Source organism: Sciurus vulgaris, assembly GCF_902686455.1.
Source record: "Sciurus vulgaris genome assembly, chromosome: 1".
In the NCBI taxonomy this organism is placed as follows: Eukaryota; Metazoa; Chordata; class Mammalia; order Rodentia; family Sciuridae; genus Sciurus; species Sciurus vulgaris.
This window is the reverse complement of record NC_136461.1, coordinates 138851797-138869035: the sequence shown is the minus strand read 5'-3', so window position 1 is coordinate 138869035 and position 17239 is coordinate 138851797. Positions and strand designations below refer to the sequence as shown.

The following is a 17239-nucleotide window of genomic DNA, read 5'->3' as shown; positions in this document are numbered from 1 at the left end:
AAAGACATGTTAAATTACTTGATTTATGGATTGAAGTGTGTAGGGACATGTACTAATGTCTATAGTTTACTTGGAAGTGTATTATACAGATAAAATGGATTAATGAGTGGGTTAAGATTGATAGATTTGCCATAGCAATAGAATAGAATGGTAATAGTGGGAATCTAAGTGATAAGTATAGAGGCACTTAGTACAATTCTTTTAGCTTTGTCATGTGTTTGCAAATCTTCATAGTAAAACATTGGGGAAATAAATGATTTAAGTCCTGTGAAGTAGCCATTTTTGTGGCTATTTCAAAAAACTGTCAAAAGCTGGCCATTTCCTGTGGTTGAACCTAACATATAAAAGCACATTGTGTAGCCATTTTATTTACTCATCTCTGTCTGACAGAGTACTAATATCAAGTATCTTCATTTTCTTCCAGTCATTGTGCTTCCATGGGGAAAGACTTATCTCCCATTTTCTCTGGGTAGCAGAGGCTCTTGTCTTTCTCTGGGACAGATTCCTTAACACCGCAGTCACTCTCCATTATTAAAAGTCTGTCTGGTTGAGATCTGATCTCATTTCCAATTCTGAAGTTCTCTCTCTCCTTGGAGGCAGGGCAGGAGGGACCTGCAGCAGGAAGGATTGAGTTGCACCCTACCAGTCAGCCTTTGAATAGTCTGGTTTCTCAAAGTGTGTGGCTGGGAGGGCTCTTCCCTCACGTGTTCCTGTCAGAGTCTGCTCTCTGCCTATTGATAGAAGAGCTGGCATGTTGCCCTCAAGTAACAGATGTCCTGGTGCTGCCTCTGACTTCTTTGGAAGGCCAGATGGGAACATACCCTAGACTTCTTGTAACTCTCCTGGGATCTTTCCTGACAGATATTATACCCCTCTGCTCCTGGGTGTCCCATGTGGTGGTCAGCCCTTTCGAGTGAGGTCCTGGCTAGACAGTACAAACCCCTGAACTTTGCTGCCCACTTTGATCCATAAGAAACTGACGTCATTGCCAGTAAATCAGGTGCTTTCAGCTTTTATAATGCAGGCTTCCCTCCCTAGTCCTCTCTGCTCTGCTCAGGTGGTCCATTGAGTTCATTGCTTGAGCAGATGTCTGCTGACAGAAACGTTGGTCTCCCCCTAGATACCCTTGGTCTCTACAAGGTATTCTTTGCCAGTACCTTTCATTTTGCCTTAGGTGAGGGATTTGGGGAATTCATAAATGAATATACATATTTTACTAAGTTAGGTGGAAACTCAGATGTACTCTTCTGCAAAAATGTACTATCTTGACAAAGCTATAAAATGTCTACTGAAGATTTGTGTACAAGAAAGTCTGTAGTTCATACACATTGAGAGGATACTTTTAGTGTGTCATCGGTTTATTTAATTGGTTCTGATTTTTCCAGTTAGGTAGGCAAACTGTATGGTTTGAAGGACCATTTCCCACAAGATTGCCCTCACTTCAGGCACATAATTTTCAGGGGTCCCCATTGCCACTATGAGTTCAGACTAGCTGGCCACAAATTTGATGATATTTGCCAGTCCCCCCTCACTTTCAATAATTCACTAGAACAGTTTTCAGAACTCAGGAACGTTCTGTACTTACCACTGCAGTTTTATTACAGTGAACGGATGTAAATTAGAAATAGCTAAAGGAGGAGATGTATAGGGCAAAGTCTGGAAAATCTCCAGACACGTAGTTTTTGTTCTCAGGGACACAGTACCCTCCTGACATCAGCATGTGACCCTGTGCATCCTGTAGAGGATAACTGACTGTAGGAGCTTGTTCCAGCCTTTGGTGTCCACAGTGTGTTGGGGTTAATCATATATTGCATGCATGGCAGACCCTTAGTCTCTGTCCAGTTCCTCCGATATCAGAACTGCTACTCCATGTTCTAAAGCCTTTCTTATAAATCACATGAGACTGCCCAGTGCCCAAAGCCTTCAGGCAAGCAAAGACATTCCTGTCAGGCAAGACATTTCAGGAACCTGAAGCCCACATCCAGGTAGCCAGGGGCAAAGGCTAGACCTTTCTTTGGGTAAAGTTAATTTGTCCCTATACAATTTTTGGACATAGCTATTCTTGCTTTTTCTTTATTACTGTTATTCACTTTCATCATTATTAATTTATTTAGTGAAGTGTTGTTGGCTAGTCCCAAAATGTATTAGGATGCATGGTTACATCCAGTTTTTTTTTTTGACCTATAATTTTCTAATAGCTTGACTTAAGATATGTATATGGTTTATAATTTTTGCTGGAGTTTTATGTATATTTTATGCTAATGCTTTTATGTATTCCCTCTCTTTCCTCCTCATTTGTGTCTCTAAATACTTACTTGTAAATATTTTTGCCTGGAAAAGTGGGAACTGGTAGATAGGAGGATTGTGGATCTTTTGCTACTTAAATGGGTTAAGGTCAGAGAGCCTTTAGGGACACAACTATAGATCCCTGGTTGTCATCCATATTGCCTTTGTAGTCTCTCATTGCTTAGAAATTTGAGTTGATTGAGTAATGATAGACTTTTTTTGGTTATGTTTTTAATTTTGAAAAATGAACATTTTTTGTTTGTTCTATCAGCTTTTCTGTCATCACCTCAGCATTTCTAAATGGACATCATTAATTCATCTTTCTTCACACCTTTTGCCTCTCCAAGACCAGCAGGAGACTGGGTCATTTTGAACATCATACTAATAACCATTAACCGCAAATATGGACGATTAACCCCAGGGCAGTGGTATTTCCTCTGAGATGAAGACTTCTCTTTTGAATGCTCTGGAGGGAGAACTAATTAAATTTGAAGAATTGACTGATTAGGTCTGACTTGAAGAAACTTTTGACGTTATCTAACCATTCATATTGTGTTAGCCTTTTCCATAAGGAGTTTTGGTTCTTTATAGGTTTATAAAGTGGGGAGCTGGTGTGCCTGTGGTCTGATTCACTTGTTCTCTGCTGTGAATCAGTGTTAATACAAATAGTGGGTTCTAGGGCAGTAGTTCCCCACTGGAAATAATTCAAATTTGAAAAGTACTAGCGGCTGATATGCTTGGGTCTTGCTAATATGGCACTTTTATTTACTAATACTGATGAGAACATAACTTTGTTTTCCTAAGTTCTAAGATTCATGGTGGTCCCTTGTCAGAATCAACTATGTCTTTTCTACGCGGCTTCAGTCAAGAGAATATCGATAGGTGTCTGGCTTTCAGGAGAGATGAAGGGAACTCCACAGCCTTTTCTACCTGACCCTACTCCTGTTCCACCAACATGTCAGTCACCCCAGGTTGGTCACTGAAGAATTTATCCAAGACTGAGCTGTGGAGTTTTGTAATTCACCATTTGGATCTATAACCAGTAACCAGCCTTGAGAAATCACAGGGCTGGACTTCATTCATTCTTTCTCTTTTTTTTTTTTTTTTTTTTTTTTTTTTTTTTTCCTATTTCAGAACCAAAAGTTGAACTCAGGGTGCATTCCCACTGAACTACAACTTGGTCCTTTTATTTTATTCTGAGACAGGGACTCATTAAATTGCTGAGACTGACCACCAAAGCTTTTCTCCCTTATTTCTGAAGAGTTAGTGGGAAGTGGTTTGATTAGTCCTATAGTAACAAGAATTTGAGAAAGGATTTATTCAGTTATTTCACAGTATTTCACAGTATTTTTTGAGTACCCACCAGATGCAAGGGTATGAAATATAGCATATTTAGTACCTGCTTCATGAAACTTACATTCTAGAGGTAGCAGGAGATTAAGAAATTAATTACTGTCTAATTAATAGAAGTAGCTCTCTCATTCCCAGTGTAGTAATGCCTTAAAGGAGAAGTACATGCTACTTAGCATATCAGGAAAGCAGAAAGGTTTCTTGAGGAGGTGGTCTGTAAGCAGAGTGAGCAGGAGACAGTGAGGCAGGGGTTATGCCTTAGGGTTAGATAGTGGTGGCATCATTTTGACATTCTGGGAAAGGGGAATAGCCTGGGCAGAGAGCCTGAGACATGAAAGAGCATGAAAATTCTTCTGTGGGCTGGTTTCTGGACAGCTCAAGGGAAATGACACAGCACTGAGTTGGAGCTATGGACTGGGGTCATGTCAAGGAGAGTCCAATGGTCCATATTCAAGATTCTGAATTTTATTGTGAGAGTAGCATGGATTTTTAACAAGGTAGTGATATGATGAGATTTAAAAGCCATTATTTTGGCTGCTGTATGGAGCACAGGTTATGTTAAGGATCATAAGAAGCCTAAGAGATAGTATCTTGGATTTAGGTGATCCATCACAATTGAGGAAGAAACTTGTGTGATTTAAGACACACTTTTGGATGCTGTGACATATACCATGCTTTTAAAAAAATATCATAACATAAAAATAGGTGAGGATGACTAGGAACTGGGGGTAACTCATATCTTGGCATGGGCCCATTTGTAGCCACCAGATAGAAACTCATTTAAGAGGTGAGTATTTGGAAAAGGGGTGAGGACAATCACCGTTTTTCAGCTTAAGCAGCAACGTTCACAGAAGTGCTATTGGGATTTAGAAACATTGGAGAGGACAGGAGAGGAGGCAGGTCAGTGCTTTTTGTGGCTGTGCTGAGTTTTGAGGTTAGGTTGTTAGTTACTCAGGTAGGTCACTGAAAAGCCAGATATATGGTTTGAGCCCAAAGGAGAGAGGAATTTCAACCCTACAGATAGTAGCTGACATCATCTAGGGAGTTGGCATAGGACCAAGCTTATGGAATTCCTGCACTTCACAGTCAGCTAGAGGAGAGTGACCCAGCAAAGGGGACTTAGAATCAGGAACTGCAAAAAGTGATGGAATGTCAGCAGATTCCAAAGTCATTGGAGTCAAGGGAAAAGAATGTCCACGAAAGGGGGTTGAATTGTTGTAAGAGGTCAAGTAAGATGAGGATAGAACATATTCTCTTGGATGTAATGACATGGAAATCATTGGTGTGACATTAGAGCTACTGCCTAGGAGTCATGGGAAGAAGCCAGATGGCAGCCCACAGGTTGTAAGGAGTGAGTGGGAGGGCAGAAAGTGAAAGTGACATCAATTGCCTTTTGAGAATTGAATCTGTGAGAGGATGGCGAAAGAAAAACAGGGGCCAGCCCTTCAGAGAGAAAAGCTTATGTAAAGGCAATGAGTATGAAGGTGTAGGGGAGAAAGAGAGAGGACAAGTACCAAGAGCTGAGGAGGGGCAGGCTAGTTGGAGAATTAGGAGGAAAGCAGGAAATAGGTACAGGTGAGTACTGGTTTGTATGGTTGGCAGTGAAACAGTCAAGGACACTTCCCCATTGATGTTTCTGTTCTTTCTTTGAAGTAAAAGGCTATGGTGGTTTTGAATATAAAGTGGAATAGTTTAGGGTAAAGAAGACTAAAATAGTTTTGGGGCACAATAGGAAAGGAAATGTTTTAGAGAAATGTGGGCTTGACAGGCAGTACTGAGCCCTGATGAGGTTGACTGTACTGTATACTATTCCTGATTTTCTTCAGTGTGTCCAGCTGCCTTGTTGTCACGAAGAAGATGAATAATGGCGTTCCCCTAAGGAGACTGTTGTGGTAGACTGATGCCATAAAAAGAGAAGTAAAGAGAGTTTAGTGAACCAGGGGAGGGATTTAAATGATGAACTATGCACTTTAAGATGGGTATAGAAAGAAGTGAAGGCAGGAAATGATAAAGGGGTGTATTGAGCAGCTTCTAGTTACTACAGTGAAACACCTGAGGCAATTATAAAGAGAAAAGGTTTATTTTTGCTCATGGCTCTAGAGGTCCCAGTTATCTTAAACCTGATTATAAGTGATTCATTATCATTTCATATTTTAACGAGCACTAACTTTTTAACTCATTATTATTTTTATTTTTGGTACTATAGATTGAATCCAAGGGCACTTATCCATTGAGCCACATCCCCAGCCCCCTTTTAAAAACTTTTTATTTTGAGACAGGGTCTCCCTAAGTTGCTTAGGGCCTTGCTAAGTTACTGAGGCTGGCATTGAACTTGAGATCCTCCTGCCTCAGCCTCCCAAGTCACTGGGATTACAGGCATTCACCCCAATGCTTGGCTGAAACACTACTTTTAGTGGGATAGATCTTGGAGGGAGGGAGGAGGGGGAATGACTCATGTCAGAGGACACAAAAGTGCTTGTCACTTTTCTTTAGTTGTCCCCGATGCTAGTTTACCTCGTCCCACATCTAGGCCATCAAATATTGGTACCTTAGTTTGCTAACTCTGAAGACGCAGCATCTAAATGTTAATTTTACCTGTGAAGCTTTCATTTGAAGTATAAAAAAAAAAAAAAAAAAAAAAAAAAAAAAAAAAAAAAAAAACCTAAAGACTTATAAACAGCTTTGAAAGGTTGCTGCCTTGCTCTAGATACTATTTGTGCAAAATTAATTTCATATACTCATCAGAGCTCTAATGTGAACTGCTAATCTTAGATCAGTGAAAAAAATGGTATTAAAATTGGGCTGATTTTTATTTCCCAAAAGAGATATTGGAGATGGGGTGGGGGATAAGTAGAAAAAAAAATCAGAATGTGGTTGTGTAATCTCTTTGCAGTTCTCTTTTTGAGATGGTGTTTCCTAGGTCACTTCTCTTACTGATCAAGATTCTGTTTTTCTGTGTCCCCTCCTCTCAGCCTTCCCAGTATTCCTTTCCCTTCCTCCAGGGCCTTCCCTTGAAGCCCTCTGTCCCTCTTTCTCCCATGAAATGTTTTTGTGGGATTGCTTTATTTTTGCTTTTGGAAGAACTATTCCTGAGATAGCAATGCTGTGGGTCAGAATTCTAGAGCATTGATTATTTCTTACCATTTATGGTTCCGCTTGATTCAAACAAGCTAGCTAATAGTGTTGTAGGCATTTGATTAACATTCCGAAGTGCCAAATAGAGCTGTTTCTGGGCTTGGGGCCACATTAGAACTCATTACAATTGTGAAGGATTTGGTGTTTAGGCCAAAGCTATTGAATCCTGAGTCCATGAAAACAAAACTGGTAGCACAGTTTGTTCCCTTTCACTTTCTCCAGCATGCTTGATTTTTTTAGAGGTTGGAGTTAAGAGGAGATAGGACCATCCGAGAAAGGAACCCATCCCCTAAGTGGAGAGAGGCCTGAGGATTGTCAGGAGCGCATTTCAGCTTGAGTGATTAGCAGCATTTGCCACGAGGAAGAGGCCTCTAAAAATAACTGGTGAGCAGAGCTTGCAGTCAGGTCCAATTTCAGTTCTCGAGCCCGTGGCCATGCAGGGGTTGGCCAGTCCACATCCTAGGAGGGAACGGCATGCAGTGTGCCTGATACCTGCTGGGAACACTTTGATTCTTCTTCTTCAACATATATTATTCATGGATTGAAGAAACCAAAATGGCTGAAGATAAAGGTATATTTTTGTTGTTTGAATTAAAATTGGTTTTTGAATCTGACTTTATTTTCAGTGTTGCTCTGTTCACATATTTTTGGCTAAGTGTGTTGATTGTGTCTTCTTTGTTGTCTCTTGAAATCCTGGAGCCATTGACTTTTCATGGTAGTTGAATTTTTCATGGAATAAGTTGTCTTTAATCTGAATGTATTTTAGTACCTTAATTTAGATTAGCCTTTAATATGTTCTACTATCAGAGACCACATTTAAAAATCTGCAAAAAATATAGAACCAGTTTTTCTAAGTCTTACATAAGCTAATATAATGAATTCAAAGAATTGTGTTCATTCCGATTTCATATAAATTGACAGGATACACAAGTACCATCTTGTATAAATGAGGAGACTTCGTTGGTTTAAGCAGAGACTTACCGTATATGGAAAGTGACCTACTTACTTGTGAAACTGATAATAAATGTGAAAAAAAGACTAGAATTTTGCTTTTTAAAATTGAATCTTTAACTTTCAAGTATTTTTTAATGTTATGTTGATTTTACTTTTTAATATATGTCTGTTTTTGCTGTACTTCGTGAGAATTATCTTTCCATTAATTTAAAGCAGACTGTAGTGACTCATTATGTTGATGATTTATATAATAAAAAATTAGACACATGAAGATTGAATCTAACTCTAATCTGAGGAAGCAGCAACTGAGAGGATTATACTAGTAGGCTAGATTATGGAAGTGTCTCCACTTTGAATTCTTTTGTGAATAATTGGTTAGAATGGGTCACTTGACTAATCTGACAAGTGCTTCATTCTCCTTGAAGAATTATATATTATTATTATATTATTATATATTATTCTTATAGATATATAGATATCTATATGATAATATAGATATCATATTACTCTGCATGAATAATATTATATTATTATATATTATTCTTATATATAATCATATAGATATGTATCTCTATATATCTCATATTATATTTGCACCCCAAATGCATAATAGTTAAAGCCCCGGTGACATGGTGCGTGCCTGTAATCCCAGAGACTAGGGAAGCTGAGGCAGGAGGATCACAGATTCAAGTCCAGCCTCAGCAATTTAGCAAGACCCTGTCTCCTAAAATAAAAAGGGCTGGGAATATAGTTAGTAGTAGAGCACCCTGGGTTCAATCCCCAGAACTGGAGAAACAAAACAAAACAAAAGCATAATTGATCTGTACATGTGAAATCTCCAGTATTAATGGAAACATAAATGATTTGTAATTCATTTAACAGTAGGTCATTTAAGAAATTGATGACCATTAAGCTGCAGAGGCATTTCTATTTTCCCTTTCTTCAACTAAGTAAGTAGAGTTAGTTATTATCCTTAGCTCAGTCTTCATTTTGGAGAGTCTTCTTTTGGACTGTTGGGATGTTGCCATGGTAATTTTTGGTGTGTAGTAGTATACGGGAACATTTTCTAATTTGGAGATCGGATAATTTTGATAAGGCAGCATGGAAAAAAAAGAAATCACTCAGTCTCTGCCATATTCTTAAATCCAGTAAAATTTTTGACCAGTTCTTAGTGGCTATGATTTGAAAAGGGAACTAAAAAATGAAATGAAAACTTTTTGTTTTTATTTTTAAATTTTTCAATTTAATATTTTTGAATCATGGTTCACCACAGGTAATTGAAACCATAGAAAATAAAATCACCGATAATGGGGGGACTACTGCATTACATACTACTTAGAGTATATAGTCTTTCATATTGCTGCTTTCACTTAGCAATATGCATTTAAGTTTCTACCATGTCTTTTCATGGTTCAATTGCTCTTTTTTTTTTTTTTTTAGTACTGGAAAATATTCCATCAGGATGTATTTACCAATTCACCTACTGAAGAACATCTTGGTTGCTTCCAAGTTTTGGCAATTATGAATAAAGCTGTTTTTTGTATATATGTAAATTTTAAACTCCTTTGAGTAAATATCAATGAATGCAATTACATGATCATATATTTAGTTTTGTGAGAAACTACAAAACTATCTTCCAAAGTAACTGTTCAATTTTTTAATTCTCAGCAGTAATGGGTAAGTGTTCCTTCCTGGTATTCCATATCCTCACCAGCATTTTGTGTTGTCAATTTTTTGGATTTTGCCCTTTCTAATAAGTATATAATCATATCTTATTTTTTATTTACAACTTCCTAATGGCCAATGAAAATATGTCATTGTTGAATGTCTTTTCATATGCTTACTTGCTATCTTTATGTCTTGTTGAAATGTGTTTAGAGATTTTACCCATTTTTAAATTGGATTATTTCTTATTGTTGAGGATTTTTAAAAATTTTATTTGTTCTTTTTACTTATACATAACAGTAGAGTATATTTTTGACATATTTATACAAACATGAAGTACGTCTTATTCTCATTAGGATTCCAGTCTCGTGGATGTACATGATGTGGAAATTCACTGTGGTATATTCACATATATACATAGAAAGTTATATCAAATTCATTACACTGTCTTTCCTATTCCTATTCTCCTTCCCTTCTTTTCATTCCCTTTTCTCTAATCCACTGAACTTCTATTCCCCACTCCTCTTGCTTTTCATAGTTTTATTCTGATCTTAGAAAATAGGGACAATTACTAGTTGTTCTTTACTTGTGTGACAAAGTACTGGTTTCAGGTTTACTTGGAGAGTGTTAAACCCTCATGAAGGGTTTTTCTTACTGTGCTCTCTTTGTTTTAATTGGACAGAAACTGATCATCCCTCTGGGACTGGGCACTTCATATTTACAGAGGGACATATGAGGAGTATTTTGTGCTCTTAATAGAAGAGTTCCCTTAAAAAGCTCTCTCTTAAAAAAGACTCCCTTTCTATGACTTAATATTTGATTCCTTTAGGAAGTAAGCAAATACTAACAATAACAAGTTTAATAATGCTGGAGTAGGACATCATTTATATGACATTGGAGTGGAATAAAATATTCCCAATTTGATATTTTAGCTCAGTATCATGTACCTTTTAAAGTGATAAGTATATTTGATAAGGTATTTTGAATGGAAGTCTTTAAGATCGGTAATGCTTTTCTTATATTCCGTAACCTTAAAAATGATAATGTAAGTATCAGTTATTACCTTGTACTACAGATTATTGTAAGGACTGTTAGGGGCTTGCCTGTGGATGCTAGTAAAAAATGGCCTCCTGCCCACTCCACTGTTCTAATTAATGTGCCTTTTCCACTCCCTTTCTAAGCCTTTCCTCCGCCAGCACTCTTTTTGTTTAATTCATTTGGTCAGATTTTCTCTAAAGTCTCTTCTATAGTTTATGCAGTGAATAATGAACAGTGATTTAAGTTTTTAGAATCATGTCTAAAATAAACAGATTCTAGGTAAAAGTGTGTTCTCTGCTATAGATTTGGCCTTTTCTTCCCTCCCTTTTCCAATTCCTCAATAGCTAACACAGATATCACCAAATCGGATAAATTTTCCTTCCCCATTTCTGGTTTAAGAAAGATAGAGAAGTGGGGCACTGAGGAAAGAGCTTGTCGTTCCAGCTACTTAGGAGGCTGAGGCAGGAGGAGCACTTGAGCTCAAGAGTTTATTTTTATTTTTTTTATTATTTATTTTTAGATATTGATGGACATTTGTTTTATTCATTCATTTATATGTGGTACTGAGAATCGTACCCAGTGCCTCACACATGCGAAGCATATGCTCCACCACTGAGCCACAACCCCAGCTCCAGCCCAAGAGTTTGAGACCAGACTATGAAACATATCATGGCAAGACCTTGTCTCGAAAGAATGAATACACAAAGAATAACAACAAAACAAAACCAAAACCCACACAAATAAAATAAAAAAAGAGAAAGCAAGAGTTGAACATTGAATTCAAGTTACTGTTTTATTAGATGTTACATTTTATACTTATTTTAAATATGAGTTCTGACTGTTCTTTGAACGTATACAAGTTGAAGACTTAATTATTGGGTATAAATCGTATCATGTCTGGCACATAAATGCTGAATAAATATGTTAAATAAAGTATGAGCTTTTTTTTTCAACCTTCCTATTTTTCAATTAATGAGGAACACAGAGTTTGGTGTCAGTTACAAAATGTACAGCAGTTGGTAAGAGAAGAACTTTTACTGAAGTTCTGTTCCTTTTTTTTTTTTTTTTTTTTTTTTTTTTTTTTTTTTTTTTTTGCAGTGCTAGGGATTGAACCCAGGGCCTTATGCTTGCAAGGCAAACACTCTACCAACTCAGCTATATCCCCAGCCCTTTACTGAAGTGCTAATTTAAATTTGGTTTTTAGAGGCAATAAATAGCCAAGGAAGGGAATTTGTAGTCGTTAATTATGATTGCTTCATGTTTGGAAATAAATGTATGTTCAGAAGGCATTAATATACTTAGTGTTGTATGCAAGTGGATCAACCATTATATAAAAATAAGATATTTTTAAGAAAATTTTCTTCATATTCATTAAAGTTAGGACACTTCACTGCTGCTGTATTTGTCCTCACAAACACCCACCTCTTTTTTCTTTAAGTTTTAAAATTCTAGTGGCAATTTGTTTTGTATCATTCTTTTTATAATTTATATAGTTGAGATACATAAAAACTGGAAATCAACATTTTCCTCACCAACATTGCCAAAATTTTCACCCAGCCTCCCTTTCCTATTTCTGTGTTCAGATAATGAAACAGGAAAACTTATTTTAAGTTGATTTAATATGTAATAATGTATTCTCAGCACAGCAAGTATTTTTAATATGTAAATTGTGTTTTCATATAACCAACTTTTTCACAGATTATGTTAGAAACAAAGTTGATAGTAGGGTCTTGAGAAATCATGGAAGTTAGCTCACTTGATATGGATCCAGGAGCTCAGGCTGTGAATGTCCTCATGTGGTATTGCTAGTTCCATGCCGCTGTGCTGCTGACCTTGAGCCTTTACTTTTCTTGTGTAAAACATGGTTATTTCTGTCTTCTCTCCCAGAGAGCCAAGTGGCTCTCCACCAGGCACATCCCCAGTTAGGAAATATGTGAAAATGTTTGGGGGTGTTTTTGTTTGTCATATTCTGGGACCTACTTGCCTCTGGTCCAGGGGAAACCAGGGATGTGAGATGTCTTGCTGTGTGAGGAGCAATCACATGGATGAGCACTGCCCTGCTAACACATCCAGAAGCACCCTCTGTAGAGACACGGACAAGTCTCTGTGAGGAGAGGTACAGCAGCCTATGATCACCTTTACAGAGGACTCGTCCATGTGCTGCACAGATGTAAGGCAGTGTGCCATTTGTAAACTTTTCCTCTTTTCAGATGGCATTTTGGCAGATGATATAATCTTTTTATTGATTAATTTTTTCATAATATTTATCACATTCCCTTTTAAGGAAAATATGTGTATAGTGGTCATGCCTTTTAAGAACAATATTGACTAGTTTTTAAAACTGTCACTTGGCTTTCATATTTTTTGTTTAATTTTAATTGTTAGAAGAATATTACCAAAACAATAAGTCATGCTAAACATATCAAATGTGATAAATGACACTTGGTGGACAGTTTACCAAGCTGTTTCCTGCATTGAGATCAGTTGTGAATGAACCTTTTCCTGCTTTACAGGGCCCAGTGGACCCTATAAAGAAGGACAGAATTCTGTTGTTTTTCTTCTCTTTGCCCCTGTTATGTATTTCTGTAGTTTCCTTCTTCTTTCATATGCCCTCTGTCTGTCTGCCTATCTCTCACTCTCTTTTTCTCTCTCTCAGATTAAGAGTGGTTGGAGGCAGGGGATTATTTTCTTCTCTAAACAGTGGTTTTAAGATTCTACAGAAACTAAATAGGATACAGAAAAAGATCGGGCTACATTGTTAGGATTTCATTAAGTTGTTTATATGCTCTGAACGTTGAAGGAAGTTTTATGCAGGTAGTTTTGATAACTTGAAAGCAATGTATATGTCATATCAACTGCAATTTTTTTTTTTTTTTTTTTTTTTGTACCAGGGATTGAACTCAGGGGCACTTGACCACTGAGCCACATCCCCAGCCCTATTTTTCGTATTTTATTTAGAGACAGGGTCTTACTGAGTTGCTTAGCTAATTTAAAAAAAATAATTAGCCCATTAGTAGTTTATTTGTTCTATTTCAAAATTATGGGTTTCTATACATGGTATTGAATCTAGGAAGAAGCATTTTTGTTTTCAAAACCTTTATTTGCATAGCATGTTTTGAGAACTTAAGTGAAAACTTTTTGAGATGATCTATCAAATAACTGTGTAAGCAGTTCATTGTAAAGAGAGGTGTTCAATGAAATGTTTTCTTCCATGATGACATTTTACATTTATTTCTAAACAGAGACAAAGCATGGAGGACACAAAAACGGAAGGAAAGGAGGACTTTCTGGAAGTTCCTTTTTCACTTGGTTTATGGTCATTGCCCTGCTGGGAGTTTGGACTTCAGTAGCGGTTGTTTGGTTTGATCTTGTTGATTACGAGGAAGTTCTAGGTAAGCATTTTAATAATGTCTCTTATGTGAATATGTAAGAGGGTAAGTGACATCCCTTAGTCATCTCAGAGTTGTGTTATTATCTTTGTGGTTCTGTTCAGTTTTATAGCCTTACAGTGGTTCTCAATAGGACGGGAGCAAGAGGGGATGTTACCAGGGTTACCTTGTAGCAGTGGCTTTTGAACTGTATTTAAAAATGAGGTCTGTATAATAAATATATGAATAGTACACAGAAGTTATACCAAAATGAGTTTTATCGAATTCATTCTTGCTACATGTTGTACTCTATACCTTCTATTCAGGTTTATTATATTACAAATTTTTAAAATTCTTGATCATGAACTGCTGAATTTACTTCAGTATTCATGAATACAACATAACTGCACAGTTTGTGAAACGCTACTTTAGAAAGGATTTTTCAAAGCACACTCCTGTGTCTGTTGGGGGAGGCCTATGTGAGAGCATGCATGTGCTGGGACAGGTTTATCCATCATGCCCCCCTTTTTTCTCCTTTTTTCCTTTTGTCTTCCCATAATTGCTAGTTTTTCATGATAGTCTTACACTAATAATTCTTTATCATTTTCATCTTTTTAAAAAACTGAGATAAAAGTCACATAATATAAAATTCAAAATCAAATATTTGAAAATGTATTATGTATTAGTTTTTTATTTTTTTAATGTTTTTTAAAATTTATTTTAGTTGTCAATGAACCTTTATCTTTTATTTATTTATATGTGGTGCTGAGTATCAAACCCAGTGCCTCACACATGCCAGGCAAGTGCTCTACCACTGAGCCACAACCCCAGCCCCATGTATTGGTTATTAGTATGTTCATCACTTTTTGCAACTATCATCATTGTCTAATTCCAGAATATTTCTATTACCCTTTGCCCCTATAACAGCCAATTCTCCCTCTCCTGTTTTTCAGGGCAAACAGTACTCTGTCTGTAGTTTTTCCTCTTCTGAACATTACATATAAACAGAATCATCCAGTATCTTTATCTTTATTGTTTGAAAGAAAAGGTCTCTGGATACATGAATGAACTAACAGAATTTTAGTTCAGTGACAAACTTCTGAGTAGATCTTTGCTGTCATTGACTTATAGTACTATGCTTCTAGGGAATGTATGTTAAAGAAGAGATTTTAAATATTTGTACCTTTAGACACAAGTAACAATTTTCATGTTTTTACATGCATGCAGCCAAAGCAAAGGACTTCCGTTATAACTTATCAGAGGTACTTCAAGGTAGGCTATTGAAGATGCATTTGAACTGTACTCCTGTCAGTCTCTAAAACCTCATTCTTATTCTACTAATTTAGCTATCACCTGCATCAGAAAATGTAAGTGATAGGTTCAGTTTTCTCTCGTAAATTTGTTAGAATGATAGTTTTTTTCTATTTTTTAATGTTATTTGAGCTTTATTCTGTGTACAGCCTTGAGCTTCAGATTATAGCATTTCATTTTCATAGCAATAGAAATAACACATTCATCTCTCCACTATTATCATTATCATTTTTAATTTGTATGTGCCAAGTCAGACTTCTGCATAGCAAATTTGATATTTTGTAGAGCCAGGGCTTGGGAAAATAAAGATTGGTCATAGCTGTTCTGTGCCAAAATTTCTGCCTGCTTTTATGCAATGTTTTAATGCATATATTGTGTTAAAGAAATGGTGACAGGGTTGACAACTCTTTTTAGTGCCAATGCTGTATTAGAATGCTGTTTAAAATATTGCTGTACCTTATGTTTGTTTCTTCATAGTTACTGTCCAATGATGAATTATCAACCATGTTGATCTTAGAATTCTTTTTAGGGTATTGAATTTAGTAAACTCAGTTGAAATGCTAAACATAACAGTGCTCCTGATGACAAAAGATTCAAGTCTTAAAAATACATATTTATTCTTCTTAAGATGTAAAGGTCATGGTGAAATTGTTTTCTCAGCATATCTGTTTTAAGCTTTTTAATTGTCTGTTTATTTTTTGCCATTTAATAGTAGATGACCAGTGCTAATTACGCTTTTAAGTTAGATAACCATTAAATTTTCCTTTGTAATATTAGGAAGTCTCCAGTTTTATAGCCTTTATTTCCAGAACAGTCTTTTTTTCCCCTGTTAAGCATAATTTATATTTTTGTTGTGGATCATTATTGAAAAGTTTGAAAGTAACTGTCCTCATTTTTAGTACCAATACTCAATGTTCACCTATTTGCTATATTACATATAGTCTATACTTTATAGTCTGTAATTGAGGATTGGTTGTTCCTTTGACTTCAACTATTCATAGTGTGAGGAAATGTCACACTTTAAAAACATCCAATTTTATGTAACTCAGAAATGGGTTGGGATTTTTTTAATACATTTTAAAAATTTTACCCAGAACATTTTTAGCATTATAATGGGAGTTCTGAAGTGATTATATCAAGGTATGGTAAAACCTTTAAGGAAAATATTATCTCAGTTATATGTCTTAGAATTTGCAAGGTGAACAATTCCTGAATCTCTAAATTATGTGCCCACGATTTTTAGGTAAGATATTCACACAGCATTGGTTTGTAGGATTAAAAGAATAAATTTCCAGCATTGGTTGGTAACATTTATGGTTGATGTGCAGGACTACAATGAGGATGATATCTTATTAAATTGTTTTCCCTTTTGTTCCTACACCCATCATTTCTCTCCTATTTTAGGAAAACTGGGAGTCTATGATGCTGATGGGGATGGAGATTTTGATGTGGATGATGCCAAAGTTTTATTAGGCAAGTACACATTTTATTTATTTTTTTTTAATAGTAATAAAATACCAGGAACAAGAGAATATTTAGTTTTAATAATATCGATATTGATTGTAAACATTTTATGGAAGATATTATGCCACTTAAATGGTGCATTTTATTTTTGCTCAGAGGTGGTGGCTTTATTTTTCCATTAAAACTCCTACATTTCAATTTACTTTTACAAGTAAAGAAGTATATAATTTTTTTCACACAATTTTTTAGCAAGTATAATTTAATGTGTGTTTTTAGACTGAAAGCACTTTATATTCTGAACCTAATGTTTGAATGTATAGTGTACTAGTTTGTGTTCAAAGATGGTAATTATAGTCATCCTTCAGTATCATTTGACATAATTCACTTCTAGTTGAAAATGTAAATTTCTAAGGCTTACATAAATTCATTTTGAAATGAACTTGTAGCAAACATCTTAAAATGTCCTATGCATATTTTAAAATTAACATTAAGATATGAACTAGTGGTCTTTTCACCAGGTTTCCTTGTTTTGAAAATCTTGAACTCTGCATTTTCTATCATCAGTCACCTGTTTTTATCATTGAGTGGTTGTTTCTAATAAAGATGTGATATTCCCCCACCCCATTTGTTTTAAAATGCTATCTTCTAGAAAGGATGGTGCTGATTTT

General features: G+C 36.0%; 1 protein-coding gene across 8 annotated transcripts in view; it reads left to right on the top strand.

The window, feature by feature from the left end:
- Window positions 1-17239, top strand: part of ASPH (aspartate beta-hydroxylase) — a 247931-nt gene that overhangs the window by 52250 nt on the left and 178442 nt on the right. For 4 of the 8 annotated variants that reach the window (XM_079156072.1, XM_079156073.1, XM_079156077.1 and 1 more), the window contains exons 2-4: window positions 13671-13820; window positions 15024-15068; window positions 16512-16580. In XM_079156072.1, coding sequence (XP_079012198.1) covers window positions 13671-13820; window positions 15024-15068; window positions 16512-16580 — 264 coding nt within the window. Of the gene's footprint in view, window positions 1-6686; window positions 7343-13670; window positions 13821-15023; window positions 15069-16511; window positions 16581-17239 lie in introns of those variants that run through there. The other 4 variants (XM_079156074.1, XM_079156075.1, XM_079156078.1 and 1 more) reach the window with 2 other exon arrangements.